This window comes from Camelina sativa, chromosome 3 (genome assembly GCF_000633955.1).
Source record: "Camelina sativa cultivar DH55 chromosome 3, Cs, whole genome shotgun sequence".
Classification (NCBI taxonomy): Eukaryota; Viridiplantae; Streptophyta; class Magnoliopsida; order Brassicales; family Brassicaceae; genus Camelina; species Camelina sativa.
Window position 1 is genome coordinate 7,184,568 of NC_025687.1, and position 20,716 is coordinate 7,205,283.

The window sequence follows — 20,716 nt, forward strand, 5'->3', positions numbered from 1 at the left end:
TAACCCCAACTTGTCCTTATCACGTTCTTTTAATTTACAAACCCAAAACTGGTGACTTTGTGGGTTCTCTACTTTGGTAAGATAAGATGATTCATCGCCTTAATTAAACCATAGATAAAGAAAAAATAAGCTTAAGTAAGTAAACAAGACTGTCACCAATAATTTATATGAAAGGAAAGCGATTTTGACCAAAGGAAGAAGGTGCTTTTGGAGGGCTCAGTCAAACTGCCGCGTGGAGTGGAGAGTTTTTGACTTTTGTTTTTCCACGTCAGCTATTACCTATGAGACGTATGATGTTCCACGCCGCATCTGATCACACCACAGACGCACCAAACCCCCCAAACCTAATCCGCCACGAAAACGCCTCACGACCCATAAAAGAGGCAACCCTCATAATAAGCAATTATATATAACGCCAGCCATTACTTCTCTAATTGGACCCAACTACCCCCCCTAGACACACTCAATCACAGGGGTAACCTCGTCATTGGAATGGATGAAGATGACCCTTGCTTGAATTTAGCGAACAGTTTCAGGAACAAAGCATTCGTGAGACGTGAACTTTGGTCACACACCACCACTTAACACAATCATCTAGATGTGAGGACACGGAGTCGCAGAAATGGAAAAAGCAGAGAAGATAGATTAAATTGAGTTACTATGAAGAAAAAAAGGAACGTGAGGCTTTGACGGGACATCCAGGGTAAACATAGTGACATTTTATGGTCAACGTGAAGTCGGAGTATAGATCGGAAAGGCCAAGGTTGCGTGACCGGCGAAGAAGCCGATCCCTGGAAGAAATGACGGAAATGACCCTAAGAGAAACAAATATGAGCAAAAGTGGCGGTAGTTGCGGATAACAAGGAAGACGACTGAGAGAGATTACGTGAAGATGGGAATGGCCAAAAAAAACAAAAAAACAAAACAAAACAAAACGACTAGGCTTCTTAGGTATGACACGGTGGCTATAGCCGCCGTCAAAACGCCGCATCCCAGGGGTATATACGTTAAACACACACACAAAACAAAACAGAGTAACGCTAGTTGTTTTTTTTTCAACTGTTGAACATGTAGTAACCAAAAAGGGAAGTGATCAAACGAACCTTAGATCTAACGGCCTCAGAGAGTTTAACGGCACCGCTCGACTCCTCAAATCCATCAACGGCACCAGCACCACCACCGCTAAAAGAAGTGGCACCGCTCCAGGAAAGAGGCGTCGTGGGACTAGCACGCGTATTATTCTCATCTCCCTTCTTCCTCAGCGACGCCGACTTGGTCCTCCTCTGACGCACCGTCCACTTCAGCTTGAGATCCGACGCGCCGCCGCCGCCGCCGCACTTCGTATCAGGAAGTGACGACGGCTCAGAATGGAGGAGGCAGATCAGAGCCTGCGCCACCAATGAATCATCATCCATAGCTTCATGAATCCAGTCTCCGCCGGTCATGGTCTCTTACGTTGGACCTTCCACCGATTTTAGAGAGAGAGAGAAGAAGCAGAAATGGTGGCGAAAAGTGGAGAAGAAGAAAAATCTCCGTGGCATATTAAATGGGTGGATTATTTATATATATATAAAAAAAAAATATATATATATATATAGATTGGGAACGTTTTCACACACATACACAGTTATTATTATTATTAGTAGATTGAAATTATTTGTGAATTTTCCCTGAATATGTCTTTTTTTCTTGGTGAAAGTGGGACCCATGAGAATACATACGTGGCATTAAGTATTTTTGGTACTTTGCGAAAAGGTAATGGATGGACGCCTAGTAGGGTTTGGCGTCGGTCTGGAGTCTGTACGATTACCATTCGCGCGGTGAGTGTGAGACAGTGAGAGCTATCTATTTTGGCTTGCGTGACGGTTCAGTTACGTCCCATTACTCCTCTATTAATGCAGTTTCGGGATAGTTTTGTTTTGTGGACGTGTGAGCTCAATCAATTCTTACAGGCAAAAAAACATTTTCATCTTTCACGATTGTAGTAGTCTGTAGATTCCATTTTTCTATTGTACACTATGGTTGGATAAAGTTTTACGAAATTAGGATTTTTTTTCTTTTGTCTTTTTATGTTCATTTATAACCTAACTGGTTAGTAGTTGAGTTTATATTTCTTTTTCTTTTTCTCAAGTATGCATTGAACTCGGGTTGTTTTCTTTTTTGGCCTCAATTGAAATTTTAATTTAAAGTCCCAGTTCATTTTTTAAATTGTCAAAAAAAACCAAAAAAAAAGTCGGTGAGAAAGAAAACAACACCTAAGGGCTTTTGTGACTTCGTGGGTCGAAATAGAAAGTTCAATTGGGCTTTTTTGTTTTTAACATATTAACTAGACATGTCTCGATCTGTAAACGTGTTTGAAAATTATATCCGGTTTATCAGACTTTTGCCTAACCGATTTTAATTCTCAATGAACCGGAAAGTCAACATTTTCAATTCACTTAAACCGCACTTTCTGTAATCTGTTATCGTCATCACTTCCACTTACACACACACCCCCCCAAAGCCCTAAATCCTTCGGACCAGCCAAAACCATGGCGCTTCATCTCGCCAGACGCCAGCAAAGGTTACCATCAAACCCATATTTGATTCGGCGTTTCTCAAATTCGCCATCGGATTCACCTCCCAAAGTCGCAAACTCATCTGTTGAAAAACCCTCTCAGTCACCGTCTTCTCCGTCTCCGTCGGACTCTTCTCCCTTCTTCGACATCAAGACCACACTGAAACAGAAATTGCAGAATCAGCAGGAGCAAGGTAGGAGAACATTCCCCAGATCCGATGCCCAATCTCAGAATCGCGGACCGATTAGTTTCTCCGGTAACCAGTCACGCGTATCTCAACAGGATTTGGGGAAGAACCTCGCCAAGTTTCAGCGGAGATCCACCGTCCCACCTCCGAGGGATCCATCACAGTCTCCGCCGCAGGTTTCCTTTGAGGCGCTTTTTAATAAGCAGAAGGCCGCACCAAACTCATCGGATCCTAGATATCGGAAAGCCCATTCTTTCGATTCGAGCACCTTACTGGAAAATTTGAAGAATTTGAGGACGCAGACTAACACTTCGAACAACATGGGGAAGAGAGGAAGTTTGTTAGGGAACTTCAAGAGCACTGGAGGAGAAGCATTGCACATGCCCCCGGAGAGAAGGGAAGGTGAAACAGAGGAGACGATTACAGAGTTCTTAACGTTTTATAACGAAGAAGAATTAGGTGAGAAACTAAGGATGCTTAGGCCAGAGGGAGATAAAGAAGAAGGATGGTTCTCTTTACAGGAGTTGAATCAGAGGTTGGTTAAGCTAAGGCAAGTGGAAGAGAAAGAGGCCCAATCTCGGACTAAGAACTTTGCGGCACTCAGAAATGTTATATCATCTATTAAGAATGACTCTGACAAAAATGAAGTTCTCACCCGTACGTTCTGAGCCTCTTCTTATGACTCTCTCTCTCTATGCGATACTTTATGTGTTGGTTTTTGCTTAGGACTCGAGGTGTTGAGATGTAGATTTGATTTTGTTGTCTGGAGTTATGTTTTGCTGTCGAATTGACATATATGTCATATATATGAGGAGGTTTCTTTGCTTGCAGAGCAGAATGCTGTCATTATGGGTCATCTGGGTGGTATCCCTAAATACAAGCTTCTTCCTCCAAAAGAGGAGCTAGTTGAGACTGTAAGTTTTTTCACTCTTACACTTTGAAGTTAGTTACTTGTTTAATCTAATTTAGTCGGAATCGAAAGGCTTCTTTGGTGATCTTTCGTCTATGATAGTTTCTACAATGCTCTGTTGTGACTATTACAAGAAACTGTGGGTATTGATCTGTTTTATTTGACTGCATCGACAAAGTATTTCCACCCAGATAACATGTCCTCTGCGGAGAAGATGAAAATTGAGCTCACGAAAGTCAGGGAAGAGTTCAAGATGTCGGAATCAGATTGTGGTTCTGCACGTGTGCAAGGTAATTTCTACATAAAGGCTAGTGCTATGATCAATGTTGGTTTTAGCCATCAAAAGGAATACATGTTCTTAGACCGATTGTCTTGTGGTGTCTGTGGTCTCTTCTTGCAGTGGCACAACTCACTACTAAGATCAAGCATTTATCCTCGTCTCTACACAAAAAGGTGAAACTTCAAATTGTTTACGATATTTTTTTGTGAATCTTACCGTCCCAGTTTCTTTTTCTATACACCTTATGTTTATACATGGTGGTGGCTTTATAAACGTAGGACAAGCATTCACGGAAGGGGCTATTAGGGATGGTGCAGAAACGGAAGAAACTGTTGAAATATCTAAGACGAACTGACTGGAATTCTTACTGCCTTGTCCTGTCAAAACTCAGCCTTCGTGACAACCCGGAGTACAAGTTATAAGCTTTATGCGGTAGAAACCCTGTGATTTTATGTCTGCACTCTTTTTGGTTCAGGCAACTCTCTGTTGTGAGTGAGGCTTAGCTGTTCAAACCCCTCTTAGGCATTTTACTATGTAGGGAAGAAACTTGTTCTACTTTCTCTTACTCCATTGTTCCACCTGGAGCTCTTCAATCATGCATTTGTAGCAAAGAAATGAAGTTGTGGATCTCTTTCATTGATGTTTAGTAATCCCTTTCACATTTGAGTTGTGATAATAAAGTTAATTACGAACAAGCCTCATGATTTTTCATTTTACAGTTTTCGCTAGCTAAATTAAGCTCATGACTTGGTGCCAATTTAAAGCAATGATTTAAATGATCTTTTCCCAAATGTCACATTGAAGAAGAGGAACATTAAGGTTTTTGGTAGAGAAATTATATCTACAGACTCAAAACATCATATGCCGTTTGCTCACAAACCAAGAGCACCGAGAGGCGTTTTCCCCTGGCCGGCCTCAAAGTAAAAGATCAACATGGCAACCATTGCGAGCCTCGAGTGCTTAATCTCTGCCAATTTCAACCGCTCCAGCTTCTCTCTGTCCGGCTCATAAACACCGTCGCGATTTTTGCCGGCGAGACCCAACGGATCGAAGAATCTTCCACCGGGGTATCCCTGATCACCGGTATAGTTTGCGAAATTCTCGGCAGTCCTTGACCACGGTGTCGCCCACTCAACCGATTGAGAATCCGGGTTGAAGAAATCGACCCACCGTTTGCTCTCCACCCAACCCATGAGAAGCAATTGGGTTCCAAGAAGCGACCCGAAGGAGAAGGGAGCGATCGCGCTTGGCTCAGCTCCAGCTTCGAACCACGGCACACCGCTCCATGCCTGGCCGACGAAGATCCCAAGAACTGCCGCCATCGCCCATCGGCCATGGATCAGCTCAGCCTCTCTGTACCATTTCAGAAAAGCCGGGTCCTTTCCCAAACCCAATGGGTCGAACCCGAAATCTCCCGGTAGCCTGCAAATATCATACACATTTGACTCAATAAATTCGACCTTTTTCATACTCTTTCGAACACAGTGAAATATATTAGAACCAAATGAGTATCCAAGACCTTTAGAACTATCAAAATCTATTGTTCAAGCTATAGTCAGCATTGTTCATACTAGTAACTGAGAGTGAGAGATTAAACTTTAATCATTAAAGAGGATAGACTTACGAGCCATCGAGCCATTCAGGGTCAAGGAGGTTGCCGCCACCTTTAACGGCAGGGATCCAAGATTTCTTAGACTGAGTAGCCGCAGCAGCGACGATCAGAGTTTTCCTGCCAACTCTCTGAGCTCCAGTGCCTACGCCGCTTCCCAACGCGGTGGCACTCCTCTTGCCTCCGGCGAGGAAAGAAGAACCAAGCCCACTGAGGACAGCTCCGGAGACCGCCATCGCCATGAGATCTCTAATATACCTCTCTCAAGATGTGGAGAAATAAGTGTTTCTTTGGTTGTTCACTCTCAATTTTTCGGAGTAGAAAGAATCAAAGAGAGAGGAGATAAAGAGGGACAATGTGAGAGATAATGAGAATCTATACACGAAATCTCAGAGGCTGTCGTGGATAGATATCTGACCAATTAGGAGTCAATATACAACTTCACCATATCCACATCACCCACAGTCACTACTGTCTTGTTCTGCCAACTCAGTATTTTTTATTTATTATATTTTCCTTTTCTAAAATCAAATTTATGACGTCAACATAAAATGACACGTGGGAAACTCAGTCTCCTTCTTCTTATTGAAATGCAAATGACAGCCAATGAATTTGTACAACGTGGCATTGCAGCTATTTTAAGATTACACCATTACATGATTTTTATAAAAAAAAAAGAACAGAATTTTGAAATATATTAGAAAATTAACGATTAAACGGCGGTGAATCCCAAGTGGGCGGAGGAAGCTGAACCAACGGTTGATTTGAACCCATGTCCGGGTTTGGTGTAACCGGGAATGGATTTTCCGGTATTGTTGGGATTGACTCGATCGGTGGCGCGAATGACGTTACCGGCGTTTGGTCCGGCGGTAGCCATGGATTCGTGACCTCTGGCGGATTCGTAAATACGGGAGTTTGCGGTGGGTAATCTCCGAGGACCGGTGGTGCGGAGAATACCGGAACTGTCGAAGGATCTTCTACAGTCGGTGGTAATGTAAATGCCGGCGGTATCTCTTCAACCGGCGGAGGTAATGTAATCACCGGCGGTATCTCTTCAACCGGCGGAGGTAAAATCGGCGGGAATTCTTGAACCGGTGGCGGTAAAATTGAAGGGAGGTCTTCAACCGGCGGAGGTAAGTCTTGCACCGGTGGAGGCAAACTCGGCGGGAAATTTTCAGCCGGCGGAGGTAAAATCGAAGGGAGGTTTTCAACCGGTGGAGGCAAAATCGGTGGGAAATCTTCAGCCGGCGGAGGTAAAATCGAAGGGAGGTCTTCAACCGGTGGGGGTAAAATTGGCGGGAAATCTTGAACCGGTGGAGCAAGAGTCACGGGAATGACTGGTGGCGAAGGTGTTGACTGTTCAATTGGTGGTTCGATGGTTACATCAGGTGGTGGAAGCTCCGGCGAAGATTGGTCAGGCGGCGATGGAATCAGCGGTTCTCCGATGACTACATCCGGTGGGAGGTCATCTACCGGTGGAGGAGTTCCGGTGGTTATAACCGGCGGTAAAAATTGTGCAGCTGGCGGCGTTAATGTAGACCGGTCTAATGGCGGAGGAAGGAGAAAAACTGGAGTTGGCGGCTGTGAGCCTGTAGGTATATCAGGCGGCGAAAACCATGCTATTGATGGCATGGGCGGTAGGTCGGCAACTAGCGGCGGAGGAGATGTACCGACAGTTCCTGGGGCTCCGCCACCTAAAAGAGGACCAGGAGGTGAGCCGGTGATTCCCGGAGCTCCACCGCCTAAAAGAGGAGGCGGAGTCATTGTAAACGGTGGCTGTGAAACCGTGCCGCCAGGTAGTGATGGTGGTGGCGATAAAACTAATGGAAGAGGTGGTGAGGGAAGAGAAGAAGATAATGGTGGCGGAAGTGGCGCAGTAGGTGGAGGCAGGGGCAGTACCGGAGCAGTAGGTGGAGGCAGCGGCAGTACCGGAGTAGTAGGTGGAGGTAGGATTGGAACAGGAGACGGCGTCACCGATGGTGGCAATGGAGGGTGTGTAAAAATCGGCGTAGGGACAAATGGCATAACCGGATGTACTGGCGGCGGCGGACAAGGTACTGGTGCCGGTGGAGCTGGTGCTACCACACAATTAATGCAAGGCTGAGGAGTTGGTGGTTCTGGGGCAGGCACACAAGTGATGCAAGGCTGAGGAGGTGGCAGTGCAGGGGTTGGGACACAAGTAATGCAAGGCTGTGGAGGAGGCGATGGTGGAGGTGGGCAAGGAACCGGAACTGGCGGTGGCGGTGATGGTTGTACACAAGTAACACATGGTGGTGCACCGTTGACTATGACTGGAGGCGGCGGTGGTGGGCAGGGTGTGACAACAGGGAGTAACGGTGGGGGAGGAAGGAGAAGAGGCGGTGGTAAGATCACCGGAGGAGGCAAAAAAGGGTTTTCAGGACAAGGGATAAGTGGGAAATTCCATTGACCGCAAGTGCCGAAAATGCACCGGAAAAACACGTCACACTTTGTTGCGAAGGCTTCACCGTTTCTAATTCGGCTTCTTCTTCTGCTGCTTTTGACTGTCTTGTTTCTTTTTGCCAAGCTATTCTTGTTGTTGTCTCTGTGTCTGTTGTGTGGATTCTCTATTGCTTCTGTAATTGAAACACTGATCAATAGAAGTGTAACTACACATCTTAGGACGATTCTCTTCATCTTTTTTCGTAAGGCATGCAAGAACTAAACTAGGCATATGTGTATGTATTTATAGTCGAATCATTGATGGGTGACTACTTATGTTGGATTCTTTTGGCAATTCTTATGTTTGACACACTACCAAATGACCAAAGTTTTTGTAAGGATTCAATTCAATGAATATTTTTGGTAGTAAAGGAGTATTTATTTGGATACACAATCCAATGTAAAAGAAGGCAATAACTAAAAGTGACTCGAATTTAGAGCTCTGAGGTAAGTGATAGCCAGCCCACACTCTGCTCATAGAATATTGAAGTGAATATAGACAGAACTACGAGTATTTGGTTTCTGTTGTCACAAAAAATCTCCAACTAACCCATAAATAAATCATATACGTGGTTGGCTTGGCTGATACCAAAATCAGATTTTTTTAATTTGGTTGGATTAAAGCCAAAAGGCCCAAAATCATAGTCTATAGTCCCGGTTTGATCATAACCGAGTTGGTGCAAGACATCTAATATAATTGACCGAGGAGATGAAATATTGAGGAGATATTGTTAAATCGATATGAAGAAACAAAAGGTAAAGAAGAAGAAGAGAGTAGAAGAAGTAACTTAATGCGGAGAAGGCTGACGTGCGTGGATTCTTCTATGTAATGCTCTGATCGAAGAAGTCGCATTGAATTACAAATCGAGAGTTTTCTTCACTTCGAGACATGTTAACGTTATCTTATTCTACGCCGTTGCTTCAGCTGCTCTTCGTTATTAGTTATTACCACATTTAACACTGCTCTGACCCACATACTCAGAATGACCCTTTTTTACCTTTAAATGACTCATAGTCTTCGATACTTTTTGGGCCCAAATTTAATAATCAATCACTAAGCTCGGCCCATTATATTAAGGGTTTGAATAACTTTTTTAGCCTAGAGTAGACGAATATACTGAACTTTACTAGATGCGTGATGATTATTCATTACGTGAATTGATTTAAAGAAAACACCAAAAATTGTTTACAAACAAACAAAATTGTAACGTTACATTCTACGTTGTTTAGTAATCATCATCACATTCACACCAGCTTAGATAGAATAAAAAAGAAAAAAAAAAAAAGACAAAATGAAAAGAAACGGAAAAAAGCAGAGTGATATCAGAAAATGACTAGTGTTTGAGCGGAGGGGATTCCATTAACAGTGGAGGAACCTTATCAAAGGCCTCCGTCCACCGTCGAGAAATGTACGGGAACATCTGGAGGAGGCAGCCAAGTTATTGGCGGCATAGGTGTAAACTCAAACTCCGGCGGTGGAAGAGGGAACATAGGCGGCGTTTCGTATTGAAATGCTGGTGGTGGTAGCCATAACGGCGGGGGCTGTGTCATCGGACTTCCACCTGTTTGTGCNAAGCTCGGCCCATTATATTAAGGGTTTGAATAACTTTTTTAGCCTAGAGTAGACGAATATACTGAACTTTACTAGATGCGTGATGATTATTCATTACGTGAATTGATTTAAAGAAAACACCAAAAATTGTTTACAAACAAACAAAATTGTAACGTTACATTCTACGTTGTTTAGTAATCATCATCACATTCACACCAGCTTAGATAGAATAAAAAAGAAAAAAAAAAAAAGACAAAATGAAAAGAAACGGAAAAAAGCAGAGTGATATCAGAAAATGACTAGTGTTTGAGCGGAGGGGATTCCATTAACAGTGGAGGAACCTTATCAAAGGCCTCCGTCCACCGTCGAGAAATGTACGGGAACATCTGGAGGAGGCAGCCAAGTTATTGGCGGCATAGGTGTAAACTCAAACTCCGGCGGTGGAAGAGAGAACATAGGCGGCGTTTCGAATTGAAATGCTGGTGGTGGTAGCCATAACGGCGGGGGCTGTGTCGTCGGATTTCCACCTGGTTGTGGCGGCGGAGGAGACGGCACCAAAGGCGGTGGAAACACTATCGTAGGCGGTGGCGGTGAAGGGAAGTAGAAAAATGGTGGCGGAGAGGGAGGAGGTGGAGAAGGAACGAGCGGTGAAGGTGGAGGCGGTGGCGGTGATGGAACCAAAGGCGGTGGAGAAGGCACAAGCGGCGGTAGACGTGGGGGCGGCCTTGGACGCGGAAGCAGTGGCGGTGGTGGTGATGGGACCAACGGTGGCCGTGGGGACGGCCTTGGACGCGGTCTCGGACGTGGTGGTGGACGCGATGGTTGGAAAGGAAGAAAGGGGTTTTCCGGTGAGGGTGTTGTAGGGAAAGGCCAATGGCCACAGGTTCCGAATAAGTATTGATACAGAGGATCGCAGTTTCTGCGTCCACGGTTCTGACCGCTATCTCTGCGTCTTCCTCTGTTTGATTGCTTTTGTTCCTTTATTGTCAGAGCTTCTGCGTTAAGGTAAGCTTTCTCTTCATGATCTGATATGGACACTGACTCTGTTGTGTGAATGATTAAAAGGAATAGAGACAACAAAAATACAACCACAAGTAGTTGTTTTGCTTTCATCATCTCTTTGGCTCTCTTCTTCTTATGGGTACAAAACCGCAACGTACAATACAATTATATACTAGGATTAAGAGATTAAAAGACCATTTTAATACTGTTCTATTTGTATTGCATATTTTGTATCCATGAATATATAAATTTGATTAATGTGATGAGGATGCATGTCATGGGAAAATGTAGAAATAGTAAATGCCGAGGGAAGGATAAAGATTAATATTCTGATTCCTGATTACTTACACAGCTTGGCAAAGTGACAGATCACATAAATTAAAACTCATTTATGGCACACGACCTTTTTTATTTTCCAATCTGAATCATAAAACTTTAGGTTTGCGGCATGTTCTTTAGTAGTTTTACTTGCTACTAGTTTTTTGGTATTTCCATGGACCATATAGTTTTTCTTAAGTTATTTTTAACCGTAGAAAAAACATGCAAATTAACTAGGTCAGTATATATCGTTTATCTGAGTCAATTAATGTTAGTAATACAACTATACAGAAATGATTGTGATTTATTTTTGTATATCTCATTCTCAAAACTAATCTAGAAAGGATCGTTAGATTTTGGTATATGTGCATTGAAAGCTAAGTTTGCTTAGAATGATGTGCCACCGTTGAAATTGAATGTTTTGCCCATTCATTCAGTTCATGCTTATCTTTATCCTCTGCAGACTCTTTTTTTCCTTGACAACGTTTTCTTCAATAGTCAAAACTATTATCTTCAGTCACCACTACTGCTAATTAACACTCTTCACTTCTGAATTGCAAAAATAAAATAACTAAAGAGAAACGATAAAATAATAATTTACGCAGGAGTAAATAGGTCGACAATGTGGGCCGTATATTCACCAAAGGCCTATTTTAAGTTTAGGCCCAAATAACTCAATGAATTAGAAAGGTGTACAGCGGAACAAAGGATTTCAACGGAATCGGATGAATAAATTCGATGAGTGAGAAGGTAGTAGCAGTAGCACTTCAGAGCTAATAAACAAATCCGATAGATTTATCTCTAAAATCTCAACGATGTATCTTCCTACTTTGGGCCCTTCATCAGATCCCACCTCTTCATCTTCTTTGGTATGATATCTCTAATTTAGTAATTTTTTTACAGAGAATATCTGTATTCTTCTTTCTGGTTAAAATCTTCTTAATTGGGAAGAAAAAGATTCAATTTTTAAGTAAGACCCATTTGTGGGAAAAGGAGGAAAAATCCTAACTTGAGAGTTAATACTACTTTCTTTTGTCGTCGTATCAGTTAATTTTAGTGTTGCTTGTTTGTTTATTTGTTTAATTCATTATTATCAGGCACCAAAGAGGATGATGCTACAGAGATGCGACAGTGGGTTTAAGCTAAGGAAGCTTAACGATGATGTTGTAGAAGATAATGTGCAGCAGATCGAGTCAAACATCACACAAGTAGAGAGTAATCCCGTTTCCGAATCAGAAGCAGGTTTGGTGCCTCACACAGCAGCAGAGCCCACTACTCAAGGTACTCTTTTGTTTCACCCTCTTACTTAATTAGCTAAGCTTATGTTTTGAGGTAATTGGGTTATATGGCTGTGAGTATTGTGTTTGCTTTCTTGGAGAGCTGCTGCATTTAAGTATCTCTTAGGGTTTTTATGGGTCTAGTTTTCATTTGTTGACATTTTCTTGTGTTGTTCACATGCATGTGTTTTTAAGAGGAGACTCAAAAGTTGTCAGCCAAATCACAGTTGTATACGTTATGTTCTGTGAAGCACTGGAACGCACCAATATATGAGAGCATCGCTGAGGGACCTGGCCATATGAAATTGTAAGAGGACATCATTTTCTGCACTCTCTTTTTTTTTTTTTATATATATATATATTTGAGGTTATATGAATCTGTTAGTGTTAGCATCCATCTTCTTGTTGTTGTTTTATTGTGTTCAGATTTACAGTCAAAGCTACGATTGAAATGAAGGAGGATTCTGGGATAACGTTTTTGGAATGTTTCGGGGATCCACATTCTAAGAAGAAACTAGCAGCTGAGCAGGCAGCCGAAGCAGCGCTTTGGTATCTTAAGAACGTGGGTCATGCTCTTCAGACAGAGAAACCTTCTCGTCGTCAAGGGCGTACGAAACCGATATAAAAGATGATGGTAACAGGTGAACACGCTGTATGATCTTTATCCAGTTGCAGGTGATCAAGTAGTCTTATTTTGTTCATGTTCCTAGGCTTTGAGGATTAGTTTTTGATATAAGCTCTACCTAGGGAGCTCAATAGGGTAGCCTCTATCACAAAATACTCATCTATTTATAAGACTATGTTGATGTGTATCTGTAGCATCAGTTGTAAGTAAAGTATGGTTATCACTTCTCTTCTCTCTTTGGTTTCTCAGTGTAACAGTCACTCAGTGTGTGGATTTAAATGAAATGCTATTGGTTAAGATACATCCAGAAGAGAATTAAGGGACTTAATGTTTTTAAACTGCTCCTTCTCCATATGTAGAACTAGTAGAAATCACTGTGTTATGAAATGAGTTTTGTCTTGGCCTTCACATCAGTTTCCTGAAACCAACACAACATTGATCTGTGATTACATTGTCCCAATATTCTATACTACATTTCAATGTGTGATGATGATATGGCAATGAGAAATGTACCCTATATACTGAGCATATGTAGTGCCCACATAGTTTAGTGCTTGTCTGGTGTTTGCATCATATCAAATTTATGGAAGAGATGCATACCGCATACGCTTATCAGTGTACATCTTTTTATTGTTGAATCATAGGGGGCTTACCGGTGGGAATTCAAAGCAAATAGTATTATTGCCTAGTCTGCGGCATTTGAAAGTGTATTTGTTTTACACAGTTGTGCATCATCAATGTGATGAACAACAACTCCTCCCCCAACTGAACCAACAAATATAGCAAAAAATGGACCTATAGTNCTGTTAGTGTTAGCATCCATCTTCTTGTTGTTGTTTTATTGTGTTCAGATTTACAGTCAAAGCTACGATTGAAATGAAGGAGGATTCTGGGATAACGTTTTTGGAATGTTTCGGGGATCCACATTCTAAGAAGAAACTAGCAGCTGAGCAGGCAGCCGAAGCAGCGCTTTGGTATCTTAAGAACGTGGGTCATGCTCTTCAGACAGAGAAACCTTCTCGTCGTCAAGGGCGTACGAAACCGATATAAAAGATGATGGTAACAGGTGAACACGCTGTATGATCTTTATCCAGTTGCAGGTGATCAAGTAGTCTTATTTTGTTCATGTTCCTAGGCTTTGAGGATTAGTTTTTGATATAAGCTCTACCTAGGGAGCTCAATAGGGTAGCCTCTATCACAAAATACTCATCTATTTATAAGACTATGTTGATGTGTATCTGTAGCATCAGTTGTAAGTAAAGTATGGTTATCACTTCTCTTCTCTCTTTGGTTTCTCAGTGTAACAGTCACTCAGTGTGTGGATTTAAATGAAATGCTATTGGTTAAGATACATCCAGAAGAGAATTAAGGGACTTAATGTTTTTAAACTGCTCCTTCTCCATATGTAGAACTAGTAGAAATCACTGTGTTATGAAATGAGTTTTGTCTTGGCCTTCACATCAGTTTCCTGAAACCAACACAACATTGATCTGTGATTACATTGTCCCAATATTCTATACTACATTTCAATGTGTGATGATGATATGGCAATGAGAAATGTACCCTATATACTGAGCATATGTAGTGCCCACATAGTTTAGTGCTTGTCTGGTGTTTGGATCATATCAAATTTATGGAAGAGATGCATACCGCATACGCTTATCAGTGTACATCTTTTTATTGTTGAATCATAGGGGGCTTACCGGTGGGAATTCAAAGCAAATAGTATTATTGCCTAGTCTGCGGCATTTGAAAGTGTATTTGTTTTACACAGTTGTGCATCATCAATGTGATGAACAACAACTCCTCCCCCAACTGAACCAACAAATATAGCAAAAAATGGACCTATAGTTGTAAACTTGCTCTGTTTGAATAGGAAGAATTGAAATGTCTTAAGCATCAAAGATGGAGCAAACAAAACAAGGAGAAAGAGTACATACCAAAAACTCATTCTGATGAGGAAACGCGGAGCAAGAAACTATGTCTGGGTCCCTTGAGCGAGGATTCCAATTATAAGCAGAGACAGTTAACTATGATGATAATGTGAAGAAGGTGTATATAGAGACTACTAGAGAGAGGCTTTGTAAACAGAGAGCAGATTGTGGTGGAAAAGTTGAAGAAGACAAGAATCAAAATCTCAATAATGCTTCGTAAAGCCCATTAAGTTGGTCAGTACTTTGCTTGTAAAGCCCATTAATGTTTCTTACTTTTTTTTCTTTTCTTAAACACGTCTTGATTATTACCAAAAAAAGAAAAGGAAAAGTTAAAAAGTAAAAAAAGTAAATTGTGAGTTATCGAGAAGAAAGAATCATTTTAATTATATAAAGAAGAGGAGGAAATCGTAGACTCTGTGTGTGTTCCAATCAGGTGGCCTCGTCGTCAGCACAGCACTCAAGTAGGAAGGAGAAGTCTTCTCTCTCAGATAAATATTGTTTTGCTGCTGCTGGCTCTTTCTCTCTCTCTCTCTATCGTCTCGTGGTCTGCTTCTTCTCTTTCCTTTTCTGTGTTTTGTTAATTTTCTCTTTTTTTTTTTTGCTTATATATACATATATAATTATTAGTTGCTTCGTCTTCCCCAAAAGAAAAAGAAAAAAAAAAAACGAAAACTCGTGTGTATATCTCTTAATTCTTTTTGTGTGCGATATTGTAAAATCAAAATTGTGCAGAGATGCGTCGCTCATCATCCAAGAAGAAATCAGCTGAATCAGTCGCCACGGATCTCTTTCGCTCAGGTTTCTTTCTTCTTCCCTCTCGCTTTAGGGTTTATGTGATTCTTCTTCTTTTTTTTTTTTTTTTTTTTTTTTTTTTTNTTTTTTTTTTTTTTTTTTTTTTTTTTTTTTTTTTTTTTATAATTTTCTTTGGTTTGGGATTTCGTTTGTGAATTCCAATCTTTCTTCTTATTTTTTTTTCAATTCCAAATTTGGATCGAATTCTCATTACTCTTTTGATGGGCTCTTCTTTTGCGCTGATGAACGAATCATTGGATTATCTCAGAATTGAGCTCTGCGATTGAAAAAAAAAAAATCTAACAAAACCAGTAGGTCACTAATACTTTGTTTGTTTTTTTATCTCTCGCCCGGTGGCTTTGTATATACGTTTTTGTATCCTCCTTACTTTGTTTTTGACCTTTTGTTTTGCTTTCTTGGTTCAGCTTCGAGCAAGGCCTCGACTAAAGAGATGGATCGTATTGATCAGTTATTCAATCAGTATGCCAATCGATCTTCCAATCTCATTGAGTATGTAATCAAATCCCAATTCTTCTTTTATTATTCACTTGAGATTGAGATGCATTATGACTACTTCGATATGCTTTTTTTTTTTTTTGGGTACTAATTTATCATCCCTCCCCTCAACAGCCCTGAAGGAATTGAGCAACTCTGCTCCAATTTGGATGTCTCCCATACCGATATCAGAATCTTGATGCTTGCTTGGTAAAATTTTTTCCTTGATTTGTTTGTTTTCTTCTTTACCACTGTTTACATAATAATCCCCTTCTAAACTTTTCCATTCCCAGGAAAATGAAAGCTGAGAAACAAGGTTACTTCACTAATGTAAGGGGATTGCTCTAGTTTTGTCTTTGGTACTCGGATTTTAGTTTGTGATTTTGGTTATTTTTTTTTATCTTTATTAACTCACTCTGCAATGCTATCCCTTTGTAGGAGGAGTGGAGAAGAGGCCTCAAGGCTTTAAGAGCTGATACTCTCAATAAGTTGAAGAAAGCCCTTCCCGAGCTTGAGAAAGAGGTTCACACTTTTTGTCCTTTATTTTATTTTGTACTTCGTATTGTTGTTTTATCCTAATAGACTGGAGGATCATGTTAAACTTTTCTACCTTATTTTTTGTTTTGTCTCTTCAAAAGGTCAGGAGGCCTACCAATTTTGCAGATTTCTATGCTTATGCCTTCAATTATTGTCTAACAGGTTTGGATTTATTTCTGTTTCTTCATGAGATATTTTGCTGTTTCTCTTTCACTTCTTTCCATGTTTGTGTGACTTTTTTTTTTTTGTTTTACTATTCAATCAATGCACAGAGGAAAAACAGAAGAGTATTGACATAGAGACTATCTGCCAACTCCTAGAAATTGTTATGGGATCTACTTTTCGAGCCCAAGTTGACTACTTTGTCGAGTATCTTAAGGTTTGAATCACTCTGAGAGAGTCTCACATTTTTGTCATTATGGTTTATTAGCAATGTTTTCATAACATTATATGATTTGTTGTTTGACACAGATCCAAAACGACTACAAAGTCATAAACATGGACCAATGGATGGGCTTGTACCGGTTCTGTAACGAGGTATGTTTCCCCAATTCTCTTATCTCTTAGCACTTTAGCAAGCTTCATCAACTAACTCGAATTGTTTCTTACTTGTACAGATAAGCTTCCCGGACATGGGCAACTACAACCCAGAGCTTGCATGGCCGTTGATTCTTGACAATTTTGTTGAGTGGATTGCTGAAAAACAAGCCTGAAATCCTTATGTGTCCTCCCAAGTCTCAGCTTCAAAGCGTCTTTACTTGAGTAGGTAACCCATTCCGATATAACTTGAACCCTCTTTAGGCTTTTTTGTTTTTGTTTTGTTTGCTCTGGTTATTAACACTATCTTTGATGTTTTGGTATGGTTTGCAGGATCAGTGGGGCTCATCAAACAGCTTTTTCAGCACATTTTTTACTTCACTTTTCATCTTTCAAACATTAAAAAAGACACATTATATGATTCTTGTTACATGTGATTAACTTTCAATAGAGGGAACACATTATGTTTTGGTTCATAAACATCAACGTTCTATATTAGTAACCAATGATTTTGAATTTGCTTGAACAATCACTGTGTGTATAATATACATTTACTTATTCATCTAAACAGACGTCATTCTGCTACACACACGACACTCTTAACATTTTATCAACCATTAGATTCATTTTCCAATGGACGGTCTAGATTAGCTTTTACACCATTACTAAAGAATCCTAAAACCCCGCGAAGAAGAGAATCAAACCAAAAATCCCTTACGAAGAATTCCAGATGCTCTCTTAAACCCTAGGAAAACCCCCCAACCTTTGCTACTCGTGAGTCCCGAGTTCTTCATGGCACGTCTCTTCAGATTTCTGAGAAGAACAGTGATTAGTTCATCGCCTTCGATTTTTAGCCGAAACCCTAGAACATGTGTTCTGTCAAATCAAAATGGGACTATTGGTTTGTTGACGAGCCGTAAGTTTCTTAGCTCGGGGGGTTATGTGTCGGAAATGAGGAAATCAGCTTTCGAGGGTAACATTCTCCGGTTAATTCGTTCTGAGATTCAGTCCGAGCTCGATCACTCGCCTCCTCTTCAGGTATTTTCATTTTTGTAATTGCTTGGCATCAGTCATCTGATACTAAAGTCTAGACCTTTCTGGAATCTGTGATATGAATCATCTCAAACGCAATATGATGATCTCGAGTTCGAATCATGTTTGTTCCCCCGTTTGATTGAGTTTTTGTTGTGGCAAACACAAAAGTTTAGTTTATGCCTTTTGTGAGAGCCCAATTCGAGTAAGAATGACATTCTGGTTTGTCTGATAGCTGAACTGAGCAAAATTGTTTGTACATAAAAATTTCAGCCTGAGGAGAGGTTTGGCCCATTCACAGTGGAAGAGCGGCCGGGGGAGCAATGGATTAGCTTGAGAAGAAAATTTGGGGACAAGGAAGATATTAAAATCGAAGCAACCATGTTTGATGGATCAGTTCCATCATCAAAATCTACAAGCAGCGACCCTGAAGATGTTCAGCTTCATATTACTTTCATTGTCAACATCTCTAAGGGTGATGGTCAGACATTTGAGATCATGTGTTCTGCTTGGCCTGATACCATACAGATCTCCAAGTTCTTTGTTCGTAAATACAGCAAGAACTCACCAAATGCCTATATTGGACCAGAATTCCAGTACTGTGATTTTATCCCCCTCTTTTTATAGAACTAACTTCTTCTTTTTGTGTTTTGTGTGTTTCTGATATGATGTATCTCATGTTGGTTTTTTAATAAATTTACAGGGAAATGGAAGAGGAACTTCAAGACTCGGTTTATCGTTTTTTGGAGGATAGAGGTATAGGTGATGATCTTGCTGAGTTCTTGCATCAGTACATGAAGAACAAAGATAAAGCTGAGTATATTAGATGGATGGAGACTGTTAAATCTTATGTTGAGCAAAAATGAAACCTTCTGATTACCACATTCTTAAGCATCCAATGAATGTTCCCTTGGATATGGGTTTTATATAGAATTTTATTGGCATGGTTCTTAGTTTCCAGAGTTATGTGACATGTATGGATCTAATATGATATAATTGCGTACATACTTGTTCCCTTCTCAATGCAGCAACCTACTCCACGGCCAAAAAAAATTACAAGATGGGAGAAACAGATGGTTGTACTCTATGTGTGACATCTCCAAAATAGAAACCTCGTCTAAACTGCAAAGTCAGGGACGAAATTTGCTGTACATAATATTTATGTTTTTGATCTTTTACTAGAACACCGATAATTGCAGAACAAATTAACACCATGGGAAAACCAAACGTGGCCCAACATAGAGATCAAACGAAAGAAATGGGCAAATTTTACTTGGTTATCCAGTAAATGAATATGAGAAATGTGCATACAGCCGCAACTAGAGAAAGAATGATTGTATCCATCGACTTTTTCCTCTTAATCGCTGACAGAATAGTGTTGACCTGCAGTGGTTTTAAACCATCGCATTGCAGGGTGAGATATATGGATGATACACATAACACGGGCCATGCCCGGACATAAAGAAAGCAAACAAGTGTGTAGATAATAAAAGGAAAGATATTTGTACCGTGGGTAGACGGCTGGCGACATTGCTAAGCTTTGAGTTGATGCCTCCAAAAGTTGAACGTTGAAAGACTAGTGTACCGAGTGTGGCCTGAGCTTGTGAAATGACACCATCCATCTGCAGAGTTTATATAATAGGCAGCTCACATAAGTCATGGGGTGTTGGATTAACTTGAGAAAGCCTGTCTTAATGTATGCAACAGCTGTAGACTCTAACAAATATTAATACCAAAGGAGTATGTATATTAAACCTGCGCTGTATTGCGGTTGATTCCCATATGTTCCTTGAGCAAGGACTGTTCAGAGCCATCCCCAGCTTCTAAATCTAATCTAGTCCGATCAAATTCCCTAAAGTCGTCAAGAAGTGAAGCATGCTCTTGTTTTGCTTTAAGACTGGAGCGGTGTCGATAAAATTCCTGCATTATAAGTGAATCAATCAATCATACATACAGGAACAAGACTGATATAACAAAAGTTGAGTCATACATACAGGAACAAGACTGATATAACAAAGGTTGAGTCAAACATACAGGAACAAGACTGATATACCTGAGTAAGATCCTGAAGGATCTCTTGATGTCGAGTTAAAGTATGTGAGACCATTTCTGATCCGCCTGAAGAGACCCAAGCTTGCATCTGGGCGTTAACTTGTTGTAGTTGTCTAAGAAGTAAGTCAATACCAGCTTCAAGATCACTCTCAGTGCCATCTAACTTAGATAAAGGCTTAGTGGAAACAAGTCTACGATAAGAATGCATCTGCTCATCAAGCTGAGCTTCAATCTTTCTAGCCTGTGGGATTCAAATGACAACAACACAAAGACAGACTCGTTTTTTTAAGTAATCAGAAGAGAGATTGCATCTCAATTGGATCCAGTAGAATGATAAATTCCCCTAATTCGAATAGAATCTAATTTAAAAAAACCTAAAATTAGACGCTACGAGCTTGACAACAAGTGTTCCAAAGAATAATTATTACCCCAGTAGCTTGGAATCAAATCACGCTAGAGAATTTTTTAAAAATTGAAAGTACCTGTTTCCGTAAAGCATCCCAAGAGCTAGGTACATCCATGGCGTCCACAGAATCTGTAAAAAAAAACTCTCTTCTTT

At 40.6% G+C, this 20,716-nt stretch overlaps 8 protein-coding genes and 1 pseudogene across 12 annotated transcripts in view; 5 read left to right on the forward strand and 4 right to left on the reverse strand.

The window, feature by feature from the left end:
• LOC104774528 overlaps positions 1–1,691 on the reverse strand; it is a 3,379-nt gene extending 1,688 nt beyond the window's left edge. Inside the window, exons 1-2 of one of the 2 annotated variants that reach the window (XM_010499111.2) lie at positions 1,104–1,691; positions 7–815 (exon numbers count right to left, since the gene is read on the reverse strand). In XM_010499111.2, coding sequence (XP_010497413.1) covers positions 591–815; positions 1,104–1,445 — 567 coding nt within the window. In that variant the 5' untranslated portion in view covers positions 1,446–1,691 and the 3' untranslated portion in view covers positions 7–590. Of the gene's footprint in view, positions 1–6; positions 816–1,103 lie in introns of those variants that run through there. The other variant, XM_010499105.2, reaches the window with a different exon arrangement.
• Positions 2,457–4,630, forward strand: LOC104774561 (probable 37S ribosomal protein S28, mitochondrial). The gene is made up of 5 exons (XM_010499127.2): positions 2,457–3,402; positions 3,577–3,659; positions 3,834–3,945; positions 4,056–4,108; positions 4,214–4,630. Exons 1-5 carry the CDS (start codon positions 2,532–2,534, stop codon positions 4,355–4,357), a joined length of 1,263 nt encoding a protein of 420 aa, XP_010497429.1. The 5' UTR covers positions 2,457–2,531; the 3' UTR covers positions 4,358–4,630.
• LOC104774548 (chlorophyll a-b binding protein CP24 10B, chloroplastic) lies at positions 4,683–5,906 on the reverse strand. The gene is made up of 2 exons (XM_010499120.1): positions 5,560–5,906; positions 4,683–5,357 (listed from the first exon to the last, which is right to left on the reverse strand). The coding sequence occupies exons 1-2, from the start codon at positions 5,784–5,786 to the stop codon at positions 4,808–4,810; spliced, it is 777 nt and encodes a 258-aa protein (XP_010497422.1). The 5' UTR covers positions 5,787–5,906; the 3' UTR covers positions 4,683–4,807.
• Positions 6,088–8,340, reverse strand: LOC104778730 (proline-rich extensin-like protein EPR1). The gene has a single exon (XM_010503173.2). The coding sequence runs from the start codon at positions 8,197–8,199 to the stop codon at positions 6,250–6,252; it is 1,950 nt and encodes a 649-aa protein (XP_010501475.2). The 5' UTR covers positions 8,200–8,340; the 3' UTR covers positions 6,088–6,249.
• LOC104774572 lies at positions 9,647–10,633 on the forward strand (annotated as a pseudogene).
• LOC104774594 (ribonuclease 3-like protein 1) lies at positions 11,542–13,081 on the forward strand. Its single transcript, XM_010499144.2, has 4 exons — positions 11,542–11,745; positions 11,974–12,157; positions 12,349–12,460; positions 12,580–13,081. The coding sequence occupies exons 1-4, from the start codon at positions 11,692–11,694 to the stop codon at positions 12,776–12,778; spliced, it is 549 nt and encodes a 182-aa protein (XP_010497446.1). The 5' UTR covers positions 11,542–11,691; the 3' UTR covers positions 12,779–13,081.
• LOC104774612 (DCN1-like protein 4) lies at positions 15,115–17,555 on the forward strand. Of its 4 annotated transcripts, none has more exons than XR_765417.2 (11): positions 15,115–15,256; positions 15,445–15,510; positions 15,930–16,014; positions 16,135–16,209; positions 16,293–16,329; positions 16,438–16,521; positions 16,638–16,698; positions 16,809–16,915; positions 17,008–17,073; positions 17,154–17,302; positions 17,407–17,555. XR_765417.2 is itself a non-coding variant. In XM_010499160.2 (10 exons), exons 1-9 carry the CDS (start codon positions 15,447–15,449, stop codon positions 17,247–17,249), a joined length of 675 nt encoding a protein of 224 aa, XP_010497462.1. In that variant the 5' UTR covers positions 15,361–15,446; the 3' UTR covers positions 17,250–17,298; positions 17,407–17,555. The 4 variants fall into 4 exon arrangements, 1 of the variants encoding a protein (XP_010497462.1); XR_765425.2 differs by lacking the exon at positions 15,115–15,256 and adding an exon at positions 15,773–15,815 and having other exon boundaries at positions 15,373–15,510; XR_765414.2 differs by lacking the exon at positions 15,115–15,256 and having other exon boundaries at positions 15,361–15,510.
• On the forward strand, positions 17,679–19,123 carry LOC104774651 (uncharacterized protein At2g39795, mitochondrial). The gene is made up of 3 exons (XM_010499173.2): positions 17,679–18,111; positions 18,379–18,701; positions 18,809–19,123. Exons 1-3 carry the CDS (start codon positions 17,866–17,868, stop codon positions 18,969–18,971), a joined length of 732 nt encoding a protein of 243 aa, XP_010497475.1. The 5' UTR covers positions 17,679–17,865; the 3' UTR covers positions 18,972–19,123.
• LOC104774638 (Golgi SNAP receptor complex member 1-1) lies at positions 19,197–20,710 on the reverse strand. Its single transcript, XM_010499166.2, has 5 exons — positions 20,640–20,710; positions 20,159–20,398; positions 19,861–20,025; positions 19,614–19,727; positions 19,197–19,488 (listed from the first exon to the last, which is right to left on the reverse strand). Exons 1-5 carry the CDS (start codon positions 20,676–20,678, stop codon positions 19,375–19,377), a joined length of 672 nt encoding a protein of 223 aa, XP_010497468.1. The 5' UTR covers positions 20,679–20,710; the 3' UTR covers positions 19,197–19,374.